We start from the raw sequence: 13,558 nt of genomic DNA, 5'->3' as shown, positions 1-13,558 counted from the left end.
GGGTAAAGTAGCCAGATAGCTGTCAGGTCATATTTGTATTGTTGTTTTAATTAATGATGGTATAGAAATGCGCTATTTTATGGTATTTGGTCAGGATGTTATTGTCTTGTATTTAGATATGTAGAATATGGATTTCTTGTATTGGACTTTTGCTTCATGTGTTGTTTTATATGTTATTTGTGTATGTCCTGCGCTGTGATTGATTTAATGTGTATGTGTGTTTGTGTGTGGTTTCAATTAGTGTTTTGGGGCCAAAACACACCTGTTTATGGCCACCAGAGACCCAGGGCCGGTGTCATATTAAACTGAGCTATGGGGCGGCCGGGTGGCACAGCGGACTAAGCGTCTGTCTACCACCACAGAGACAGTGGGATCGAATCCAAATGTGGTGCTTCCGGGTTGGCCGACCGTTCATACTAACACAATTGGCAGTGTTAGAGGGTGGGAAACCCGGCGCGGGTGGGTCCTGGTCGTTGTAAACAGCGACTCCTACAGTTCGTTCGGGACGCCTGCACAGCAAGGGAAGGATCTAAGAGAGGTAGTATGATCCTTCCACACATTACATTCTCCCAGTGAGAGTCCGCGCTGCCAGGTGAAAAGAAGAGGTGGGCTGGGTACACATGTGTCGGAGGAAGCATGTGATACTAGTCTCTGCCCTCCCGGACCGACGGTAGGGGGTAGAGTGCGCAACGACCAGGAAGGGGATTGGGAATTGGCATAACGACTAACATTGGGATGGGAGAAAAACAGAAAAAAATATGCACATATTTCTACAATATAACAATAAATATGAATAACTATCTATATAGTATAAAATGAACATAGGCATGACATCAGCACACAGATTGACAGAATAAAAAAACAATGCATAAATTGCAGATATAAGAATAGGTATAAAAGACAATAAAAGTAGTGCAATGTAAACGTGCAGACTTAATAATGGCATAAAATAAGTACAAAAGTACAATGTCGCTCGAAGGCATGTGAACCCTGCCCCGGAACAGTCAGTCCCCCCAAAACACTGCACACATCAATCCCTACCACATCCCCATCCAAGACACACCCCCCCGATAAAGCACGCCATGACCGAAGGAAAAAACACAAAACAGCCTTTCAGTTTTTCATCTGAGAAGTGGAAGGGACATGTCTCCACTGGCCCTGAATCACACCTCAGCCTTCCTACTGCCCCGATACAAAGATAATAAAGAACTAGAAATATCATCTTACCACAAGATGTTTTCTAAATCGGACACTGTTTGGACATTTAACCAGTGGCGGCCGGTATGAACTACACTTGGGTGGTCACAATCATCTGACCAAGCTGGCCAAGCGAATTCTGACTCATAACGTTACCAACATTAAGTCGAGTTAATTGATTCATACTACATTAGTACACGTATGATCATCAAATCAATAATGAACACATATATATAGGCCTATCTATCTTGTCATTTTAAACAAGTTACCATTCATTCATTCAGCCGTTATGCAATACCCGGCCACAGCGAAATTAACACGCTGTGTTGAGAGAGAGAGAGAGAGAGAGAGAGAGAGAGAGAGAGAGAGAGAGAGAGAGAGACAGACAGACAGACAGACAGACAGACAGACAGACAGACAGACAGACAGACAGACAGACAGACAGACAGACAGACAGACAGACAGACAGACAGACAGACAGACAGACAGACAGACAGACAGACAGACAGACAGCAGACAGACAGACAGACAGACAGACAGACCGCATTAACTCACTGTAGTTAGTTGAAACGTGGTCCGGAGGGCTTGATAAAGTGTATAATGTCCACTGTCCCACAGTTCCAGTCTCCCAGACTGTTGTTGTCGATGTATATCCCCACTGTCCAGAGTGACTGCATCACAACACAACACAGCATCAAGTAACTAACTTACTAAATTCCTAACCAGAAACAGGCGTCGGCCAATCAGAGAGCGTCTCCGAGAAATGCGGCTACGGAAATTATAGACGCTGCTGCTTAGACCGCTTCAAATTGCGCCCGGCTTCCATCATAATACAGCATATTTCAACGCACAGCGCGTTACGCACTGATTGGCTCCGACGGATACAGCGATGAAACTGTGCACGGCGTGCACACGCACTCAGAGCGCTATTGCGTCTAGCCCGAGAGAAATGCGGCGAGCAGAATGCGGTTACTGTAACGGAACGTATTCTCTATCAGACAGTGAGTCACTTCCTGTTCAGGAAAACGATTATTTATATTTGATATATTAACCCGAGCGCCCCTAGTGTCCAGCCGCCACTGCATTAAACCCCATGTTTTGCTCCAAATAGAGCCCCACAAATTGCCCCCCCCCCCCCCCCCCCCCCCCCCCCCTACAGCAGAAACAGACCATATTGAATTGAACAGGGTGACAGGAAGTCTTTGTTTGGGCAGACAGATAATAAGGTCGGGTCTGGCCTCAGCGCATCTTGGGAGTGGCAGGAGGAAGTAGCGGCATGCTAATTCACTGCCACTCAATACCGGTCTGAGCCAGCAGATTGTCTAGTCTGGAGGTAGTGTTACGACCCCTTCCACTCGGTCTCCGTCGTTCACCTGGGTAGTTGTCGTGTTGACAGGTGCTGGAGGTGGGTGTGGCTTGAGCGCTGATCAGCGGAACGGGCAACGCCCGGGCCCGGTGTTCCCGTGCTCCTGTTAAAAGACTTGCAGAGCTCAGATGCTGGGCGCTCTCCGTATGGGACGACGTTAGTTTAGTTTGGTGCTTGTGATTTCTGTTTGCATTATACAACATGACACCTATAGGCCTACACTTTACAATGCATGCACTCACTTACACTACTGATAGGGTTTTCAAAAAGGTCAGGTTTCAGTGACCTAAAATGCAGTTTTCAATGTGGAAGAGACGCCAAACCACATAGAAAGACCTACGGTTTCAAAAATACCCACGCACATGTGGACTAGGCCTCGGAATGCAAATGCCTCAGGAAATCTGTAACCACATTATTCCTCAAATACGTTCAGAAGAAATGTATTCTTTCTTCTCCTCTCTAACCTTCATCGATGTCTTTGTTCCTCTTCTCAGATTCACAGAATTTCTGGAACCTTTTGAAAGGGTGATACAGCCTGAAGAGTTGTGGCTCTACAAGAACCCTCTGGTGGAGTCAGACCACATCCCCAAGAGAGTGATGTTTGTAAGTATCTATCTACACAGTACATTTCACAGAGTAAATTTTACTCAAACAGTTTAATCTATCTATCTATCTATCTATCTATCTATCTATCTATCTATCTATCTATCTATCTATCTATCTATCTATCTATCTATCTATCTATCTATCTATCTATCTATCTATCTATCTATCTATCTATCTATCTATCTATCTATCTATCTATCTATCTATCTATCTATCTATCTATCTATCTATCTATCTATCTATCTATCTATCTATCTATCTATCTATCTATCTATCTATCTATCTATCTATCTATCTATCTATCTATCTATCTATCTATCTATCTATCTATCTATCTATCTATCTATCTATCTATCTATCTATCTATCTATCTATCTATCTATCTATCTATCTATCTATCTATCTATCTATCTATCTATCTATCTATCTATCTATCTATCTATCTATCTATCTATCTATCTATCTATCTATCTATCTATCTATCTATCTATCTATCTATCTATCTATCTATATATCTATCTATCTATCTATCTATCTATCTATCTATCTATCTATCTATCTATCTATCTATCTATCTATCTATCTATCTATCTATCTATCTATCTATCTATCTATCTATCTATCTATCTATCTATCTATCTATCTATCTATCTATCTATCTATCTATCTTCTGTCTGTCTGTCTGTCTGTCTGTCTGTCTGTCTGTCTGTCTGTCTGTCTGTCTGTCTGTCTGTATGTCTGTCTGTATGTCTGTCTGTCTGTCTGTCTGTCTGTCTGTCTGTCTGTCTGTCTGTCTGTCTGTCTGTCTGTCTGTCTGTCTGTCTGTCTGTCTGTCTGTCTGTCTGTCTGTCTGTCTGTCTGTCTGTCTGTCTGTCTGTCTGTCTGTCTGTATGTCTGTCTGTCTGTCTGTCTGTCTGTCTGTCTGTCTGTCTGTCTGTCTGTCTGTCTGTCTGTCTGTCTGTCTGTCTGTCTGTCTGTCTGTTGAGTAGGCAGTCTACCTCCATTCATATTTGTTTTTTATCGAGACAGTAGGAAGGCTGAGAGGGAGACAGAGTAGGAGAGACACAGGAGACAAAGTTATTTATTGAGACAGTAGGACGGCTGAGAGGGAGACATAGTAGGAGAGACACAGGAGAGAAGGTTCTTTATTGAGACAGTAGGAAGGCTGAGAGGGAGACATAGTAGATAAGACACAGGAGAGAAGGTTCTTTATTGTGACAGTAGGGAGGCTGAGAGGGAGACAGAGTAGGAGAGACACAGGAGAGACGGTTCTTTATTGAGACAGTAAAGAGGCTGAGGGAGAGAGAGTTCCAAAGTCCAGGCTGAAGCTTAGGGGGGGCCGTGCTTTCGCTGTGGCAGGCCCAAAGCTCTGGAATGAGCTGCCACTGCATGTTAGGCAGGCCCCCACTCTGCAGGTGTTCAAATCACGCCTCAAGACACATGTATTTGCTCTGGCTTTCTGTGTTTTAAACAGTTTTTGAGAGACCTGCCTTTTTATGTGACATATTGTACTTGTTTTTATTGTGTGCTTTTATTCAATTTTTATCTTTTTATGTTTTATCTTATGTTGTGGACTTGTAAAGCACTTTGGTCAACTTTGTTGTTTTTAAATGTGCTTTATAAATAAAGTGGATTGGATTGGATTGGAGACACAGGAGAGAAGGTTCTGGAGGAATCTGATCCCAGGCCAGCAGAGGCAGGGGTGTTAGCTGCCACATGGTTTCTGAGCAGAGTTGAAAGTGTTTGCATATAAAACAGACGAGGGTCACGAAGCAGCACCTCTCTGATTACACAGCCATTATCCTCCGGGCAGGTACCGTCACCGTTTCATCAATTGGATTAATGAATTCACCAAATAATTACATTTATTATCTGCCAAGGTAGATGTTAGAATAGAAGTGACTGATTGAACACGGTTGGTTACCTTCCAAAGTGGTGAATAGACTTGATAGACTTATCTTGTTTTATGTACATCCATGGACACAATAGTAATCAAACAACGATAACCCTTTACGGTTCATCTCCACCTCCACCCGCTCAGTCGCTCTACCCTCCTGCCAGGAAGAGGAGAAATAACACATATAAGATCAGATAAGATGCTCTTTTATTGATCCCCTTGGGGGAAATCCAGGCGTCATACCAGCACGGGGGAGGGGGGAGGGGAGGCAGGTATGGGCAAGGTAATAGAAGAAAGACAATAAATGCAGGCAATACAAATTTAATCTGACTATAAAATATGAGAATATATGACCCAGATAGCAAAAAATTAGTGAATCAACGTTGAAATAGGGTTAGGCAGAAATATTGAATCTATGTTGAAGCCTGACATCGAAATTATACAAATCGTTGTCTATGACTTACATGTTGAATCAACGTTAGGTGTCAACCATAACTGATACTATATCAATGTTGATTCAACCATCATCTAAATGGTAATCTACATGCACATTTTAGTTGATTTTATATTGAATCAATGTTAGACATCAATGTTTATTCAACCATAAGCTAAATGGTAATCTACTTGTACATTTGTAACTTGTACATCTACTTGTAACTTGTAAAGTTAAGGAATCAATACTGATTAATGTACATTTTACATTAAAATATTGCTGCTGATATGTATACATCATAACATTACATGTTTTTTTCCTGCTGTTAAACACACTATTGTTGTTCAAAATTCTTATATGACCATATTTCCAAAAATGTGTGAACAAAAATGACAACATGGCTTTAATATGAAAATAATTTTTTTTCTTTCAAGAGGGTCTCATCATACTTCCAGTGACCAGTTAACCTTTTACACAAACATTAAATAACAGACCTTATAACAGACCTTTCATTAACAATACTATATATAGCCACTGCCAGAATAGTGACACACGTATTGTGTTTGGTGAGCACACGCATTCATGCACAACGAAGACAAGATTGCGTTGTCTCAATCATTTTAACTATAAAATTATGAGCTCAAAGTATGAGCTCACTGACTGAAATGTCCAACAAAAAGCATCAATTGTCAAATAATATTGATCACATTAACTAGACTAGATGTTTTTGAGGAAATTAGAAAGGGAACAACAACTTAACCCTTGTGTCTGATCAGATTCTTATTTGTTTGATAACTTTGCAGTGATTATGTTTGTAGCCAACATAATATGTGGCATAATCTTTTAATTATCTTGTATTTTTTTTTACTCTTCATAAATTGTTTATTCAACTTCAGCCCGATCATAACCACCACATATTGTTTTTTTGTCATATTTAACAACTCTTTTCAGAAAAGTGGGAGTATTTCATTACAAAAATAATATAAAAAATGGTTATGATCAGGGCTGAAGTTGAATAAAATATTTATGGAAAAGAAAGTGGGAAATTATTTCAACATAATCTTTTTATGGAGTTTTTCAATTTAGTCCCCTAATAAGAGTATAATACTTTAGTTTTCAGACACAAGGGTTAAATAACAATGGCAGAGGATTTGAATTTAAACACATTGGAGCTCAGATGATCTACAGTTGTCCACGACTTATCCTCCAAGGCATCTGCTATATAATAATCTTCAGATTTACTTAAGTGTTATTAGTAGGTTACAGCAGTAAGCATTAGTTTGCTCAGTCAATTATGGCCAATTTGTTTATTATATTATACTGTACCGAAAATAACACCGAACCGTGACTTCAAAACCGAGGTACGTACCGAACCGTGGATTTTGTGTACCGTTACACCCCTAATGTTTCTATAACTCTCTCCCATATAACTAACTCTCTCCCATACCCTTAACACCAACCGCTGAAGTGCCCTTGAGCAAGGCACTAAACCCCCAACTGCTCCAGTGGAGTTGCTCAGTGGCCAACATTGTCAGACTGTGGTTGTACTGGGCAGCTCCCAGGTGTGAATGGAACTCTGTGAATGTGAAGCAGGGCGTAGCTGAAAAAGAGCATCCGTGCTCAGCGAACCTACCCTGGGTAAATAAAGGTTAAAATAAAAAATAAAAAAATAAACACTGCAAGAACAGGCTGAAGCAGCAAGTCATTCAAGTAGATGCCGTCCATGGAAGAACAGTGTCCATGAGGGTAATTCCTTGTACTGTATGAACCAGGGAAACAGTGTGTGCTGGGGTACCCTAAGTTTGACTCTGGTTCGCTTGACTTAAGTTTGGGTCACTTCGGTTCCAAGAACAGGCTGAAGCAGCAAGTCATTCAAGTAGATGCCGTCCATGGAAGAACAGTGTCCATGAGGGTAATTCCTTGTACTGTATGAACCAGGGAAACAGTGTGTGCTGGGGTACCCTAAGTTTGACTCTGGTTCGCTTCCCTCCCTCCCGGTCTGGCGCATAACAAAGCCACTTCTTGACAGTTTCGCTGTAGTCCTGGTTGGTCAGCTTGGGGTCAAACTGTCGAGCAGCAGCTGATAGACACAAAAATTAAAAAGTGAGGAAGAGAGCTGAGATGATGTACGATGATAAGAGCACCCCTCACTTCACACAAGTGCGATTTTTTTTAATCACTCAATTACTCACTCTGTAGGTCTACAGTAACAAGCTACAGTCAGCATCCAGTTAGACTGGACAGGAAAGAGAAGCAATCGCCTAGCCTGACACCATCTAGGCAATACAATGTGTATCCATGCACCTCTAAAGCTTACCAATTACGTTGTCCATTTCTTATAGGTTGCACTTTCATCACTTTATTCCAACATAACACTTTTTTTTTAAGTTTTTGCAACAGCATAATTATATTCTGAATCACCAGCATCACCACCTCACTACCTAAACTTAACCTATGAAGTAGTTTGCAGGGGAGGAAGATCACCAAACATGCATGCTTGTAGTGTGGTGTGCTTGAATGGCTTCTTGCTTTCTGAACAACGCTTGTCTTTCTTTCCAGCCCAGTTGAACCCACTGGCCAGGGCGTTGGTCATAGCAGTTTTCAACATCAGTCTGATCAGGTTCTCTGAATTGGTGCCTCCTACCAAAGCCAGGCAAGAAATCGAAATCAGAGAGAAGAAAATGAAGGCCCTGCGTTAGAAACAGCATAACATTTATTTTATGAACACAGAGCAACCAACTTGTTTATACACACACTTTATGCATGCACTGATGATATTCCGGCCCATGTCAGTCATTAGGTTTAACCACATTAACCCTCCTGTCCATATGTAAACGGTATATTTGAACAATTTCAAAACGTTGTCTCTAACACGTTTTGAACTAGAAAGTGCTAAACACATTTTTCCCCTGAACAAGACCACACTGAAAAGATCTACATTTGATAAATGAATGCAGTTCAATAAATTACCATCTTTTGACAGACTGATTGCTCCATCAGTAATGATTCTGCCTCATTGTAGTCTTGTTCACTGGCGATTGGCAGCTGGAAGGGGAGCATAGTGGTTGTGGTGGCCACCCCGTGTCCCCTGGTCCCACCAGATATGTTGCCCTCAGCCAACTCGGTCTTGATGAACTGCACATCTCTGGACAGATCCTTCACCACGACAAGTAATTCAGCAAGCATTGAATTCATCTTCTGGATGGTAAGGTCTTCAGAAGAAGAGTTAAAATCATTAAGTGAGAAATAAAAATAAGCAGCAAATCACACAAGGAATTACACCATGTCCAATAGACTTGCCTTTCATAAGCTGCCCGTCATCGCCGGCCATCTGTCTACGCTGTGAAACACCAGATGGGGTGTTGTAGTTCTCTAAAGAGTGATGGTTTGTCCTTGAATTAGCAGCAACAATTAACTTATAATCAGTGAGGATAGCCTGCTCTGTCTCTCTCAGTAATTTGTTGACTCTACGTCTTTTAGCCCGAGAATAAGATGACATAGTGATGAGGTGCTGTAGTCAATGTAATGGTACATAAATTGTGCTATTTACTTGGCTAGAACAGGTCTTTGCTTCAATTGCTGCAACGCGCGGCTTCTTGAAACTGGTACGTGATTCTGGAAAAAGAAAGAAAAAAGGGGGGAGGGTCCTGATTAATGTGTTGCATTGCAATGTGCAGGGTGAAACGCTTGCATAATTCTACATTTTGATCAATATCAAGAGAGTCCATTATTATATTATTGTTATATTGTTCATTAGAAAATACCATGCATATAACCAAACGTCTAACTATATAGTCAATGTAATGGTACATAAATTGTGGTATTTACTTGGCTAGAACAGGTCTTTGCTTCAATTGCTGCAACGTGCGGCTTCTTGAAACTGGTACGTGATTCTGGAAAAAGAAAGAAAAAAGGGGGGAGGGTCCTGATTAATGTGCTGCATTGCAATGTGCAGGGTGAAACACTTGCATAATTCTACATTTTGATCAATATCAAGAGAGTTCATTATTATATTATTGTTATATTGTTCATTAGAAAATACCATGCATATAACCAAACGTCTAACTATATACTATCTGTATGTCATGTATGTCCCTCCCTATGCCATAAATGTCATCATGTGTATGTCATAAATGTCACTATGAATTGAAAATGGGGGACCCTGATGTAAACGAGACAAAAACGTCTTTCTCTGGTCTGCATCCCCTTAACAATTGTGTGTATTGAGCCATACTGTATTGTACCCCTTCTGCAATCTGTTAAATAAAGTTTTCATTCATTCATTCAACATTAGCAGGACCAGTGGCACGCCAAACAGCCTGCAAACTACCTGGCGTTCTATCGCCATGCTCTAAGACAAACTCTAACCTTAACCAACTTCGAAAGAGTGCCTAAGCTTAAAGGGGAGATGAAGCATATAGCGATATAAACATAGTCATAGCATCAAATTAGTATTTAGATAAGCCACAGAAAAAAATCACGTTATAAAAATAAGCAATAGACACAATATTTCTGACAATGTGAATACATTCCCTGAGGTCCATAGATGTCCCTAGATACCAATAATATGCAAATGGTCTTTCAATTTTGATTACTATTATTGTGAAATAATAATTAAATGTGAAATATTGCTATGTTATTGTGAGATTACAAAATCTGATGTGATATTACAGAGGATTTTGATTACAGCATTTTATTGTGAAATAATAATTAAATTATGTGAAATCAAAGGATACTGTATGAATGTCACTCATAACAGAATTAGTTATCAATAACCTACCTGTATAAATGTTAAAAGTTGTTGCAAATATTTTGTTCCCCTCATAAATATACCACTATACATTAATTTCTTATATTAGTTTTAAAATGACCATTTAACAGTTTAACAATGCTCTGAAAATGCTCTGAGAACATGCAGTCATCATTCACTGTTTTAAGCACAAACACATTAGGGAGGGAGGGAGAGAGACAGGCACGGCCTGTATGCCTGCACCCTGCCATGTTGTTGGTTTACCATGACTTTTTAGCAAGCAAGCATAATGGTAGCAGCAATGCTAAGCTAACTGATTGTGCCAGTGTATCCTGTTAAAGAATACAGCATAAGCCACATTTTGAAACGTTACTGACGTTAGCCTACAAAAAAAGGTATAATAGTATATGCAACAGGTGGATATCACTAAACACCAAAATCAAGAAACATTCATTATAGCTAACTGCTAATGCTACTAGCTAAATTAGCTTCAGCTAGCAGGCATGCATAACGGTTAATATAATATTCTCTACCATGTAAAAACGAACACGGCACTACTCCACTGGCGTTTGCAATCTAAAGCATACATACAACATACAACATACAACATAATCGACATTATTGCCATGCAGTACTCACCAGTCTTAACTATGCAGAGAGACATGAGGTAGCTGCCAGGAAGCTGCCGCACAGGTGCATTCTGGGAGGCGGGGCACAAGTGCAGTGCAGTCTGGGTGATGAGACAATGACGACAGCATACGTTGAGCAGCATACGTTGATTCAACATTTATTAGATCTTGGCATTTCAATCATTAAAATTCAACCACAAAACAATATTGATTCAATGACATGTTTTCAACATTGGTCAAGTGGTTCATCGGTTAATGGTTGATCCACCATCAATCGTCGACCTTAACCAAAAATCAAGCATTTTGACCATAACTCAACATTGAATTAACATCTTTTGCTATCTGGGGAGTCTATGTAACAACAAAACCACCATGAGACCGTCTTACTGCAGGAAAATAATCGAACATTTCATAGACTAGAGTCATTTTGTGCTTGAGCGTTTTTCATATTTTCTAAATACAATCACGTACAATAGTATCCAGGTTGAAAGGCACACCTTGATGCCAGGCATCAGAGCACCTACTGTAGAGACATTTCTCTCGAGTCCCCAGTGTTCGAGTCAGAGTCCAAGTCCGAGTCACCAAAGAAGAGCCTGAGTCGAGTTAAAGGACCAATGCCTCATGTTAATACATAGATTGTTCTATTCACAAAACCACGATCGGTATTCTTACCTGCTTCTCGATTTGGCATCCATTCCGGCTAATCTGGGTCTGACTCTGTAATCTCGCTGTCTGTGTCGTTATCGCTGAACATTTCAGTGAAATATTCTGGCTCTGGAGTGCTCTTGCGACTACTGCGGCACGGTGAACAGATAACGGCCAGTTTGACTTTAGTATTTTTTTAAACGTACCTTATGGATGGATCGTCACCCTGTTTTCCTCTTCATAATAATCTCCAATAGTTCGCTACACAACGATCACCATTGCCGAGTCAGTTTGCTGCCCAGAGTGCAAACCCCCCACAGGAAACTAGCCAAGATGTACTCAAAAGGTAGGCGACACTGCCACCTGTCGGGATTCGATCGTTATCACAGTTTTTCCAAATCCATAAACAAGGTGTGTATTCATATAACGCTATACACCATGCTGAATTCATTCTGAAAGACCTATTCCAAATTCTATTTATAGGGTTTGACAATAATTACACTAATGTCGCTATTTTACAATGAACTATAATTAATTACGTCACGTGTCATACCGAACACGTCTTTGTTAGAACTAATGCATTCCGTCCGTCTGCAGTCTTCCTATTCTACCACTTGGTGACATGTACGCACGGTCCGAGCTGTGCGTAGATATACGCACAATCTCAAGCACACGTTCAAATTGATAAATCCCACACTTGATCGTACGCACGGTTTACGCACATATCTGTGCATACGGAGCATTGATAAATGAGGGCCCTGGACTTGAGAACTACACCACTGTCTGTCTGTATATAATATAATCATTTTTATGTAGATACCATAATATATATATATTTTGACTCATCCCTTACCTACTCTTACTAGTTATACCGCTGGCCAGTATGACTTACTAACATAGCGTCTTTATACCTGTATCACTATACATACAGATACAGTACATCTGAAGTGCATTATGACTCAGTAGTACTAATGTATTTTGTATCCAGTTTAATCATTTGTAAATTGTACATTGTTAAAGCACTGTACTGTCACATGTGCACTCTGCAACAGGACGGCTGTTTCTATTTCAAATCGCTGGTGGTCGTTGGTACAAACAACACACCCCAGAGGTAGAATTATCAAAATGGTGAAGAAGACACCATTCATCTTTCTACACTGAAAGGTGCATTTGGAGTCTGGAGACTACTGTATACGCAATAATAAGGTCCACACACACACACACACACACACACACACACACACACACACACACACACACACACACACACCACACACACACACACACACACACACACACACACACACACACACACACACACACACACAGGGCCGCCTGGGAGAAATGCGAGGCCCTGTGCGAGATTTAAACCCCCCCCCCCCCCCCCCCCCCCCCCCCCAAAAGGTAAAAATATATATATATATATAATTTTTTTTTTTTTTTTTTTCATACAGTCAACATATTCTTAATAACAGCGCTGCCCGAGGGCTGGGCATGATACAGTCACATATAGCAAGAGAGAGAGCGAGAGAGAGCTCCCGTTCTACAGTCAATATACAGTGTAAAGAGAGAGAGAGAGAGAGAGAGAGAGAGAGAGAGAGAGAGAGAGAGAGAGAGAGAGAGAGAGAGAGAGAGAGAGAGAGAGAGAGAGAGAGAGAGAGAGAGAGAGACACATTGGAAAGAAATTGAAATGCTATTTGGCCCTAAACAGAGAGTACACAGTGGCAGAATACCTGAGCACTGTGACTGAAGATCCTTGACTAGGTACAGACTCAGCGAGCACAGCCTAGCCATCGAGAAAGGCCGCCATAGGCAGACTGTGTGTGTTAGAAAGAGAGAGAGAGAGAGAGAGAGAGAGAGAGAGAGAGAGAGAGAGAGAGAGAGAGAGAGCAAGTGTTGTTTGTCGTGTGTGTGTGTGTTAGAGAGAAGAGCATGTATGAGAGAGATAAGCAAAGTTGAGCCCCTAAAGGATATTCAACTTTTAATGGAAGAACAAAACAGAAGGAAAATATAACTTCACAAAGGCAACATGGAT

General features: G+C 40.8%; 1 protein-coding gene across 1 annotated transcript in view; it reads left to right on the top strand.

The window, feature by feature from the left end:
* Positions 1 to 2,160: 2,160 nt before the first annotated feature.
* Positions 2,161 to 13,558, top strand: part of plpp4 (phospholipid phosphatase 4) — a gene marked incomplete at both ends in the record, with an annotated part of 297,227 nt that continues 285,829 nt past the window's right edge. The window contains 2 exons of the mRNA XM_084321842.1: positions 2,161 to 2,171; positions 3,058 to 3,166. Of these exons, the coding sequence (XP_084177968.1) occupies positions 2,161 to 2,171; positions 3,058 to 3,166 (120 nt within the window). The remainder of the gene's footprint in view (positions 2,172 to 3,057; positions 3,167 to 13,558) is intronic.

The sequence above is a fragment of the Notolepis coatsorum genome, assembly GCF_963971535.1.
Source record: "Notolepis coatsorum genome assembly, chromosome: 9".
NCBI classification, from domain to species: Eukaryota; Metazoa; Chordata; class Actinopteri; order Aulopiformes; family Paralepididae; genus Notolepis; species Notolepis coatsorum.
The sequence above is the reverse complement of the archived record's forward strand: the minus strand, read 5'-3'. Positions and strand labels throughout refer to the sequence as shown.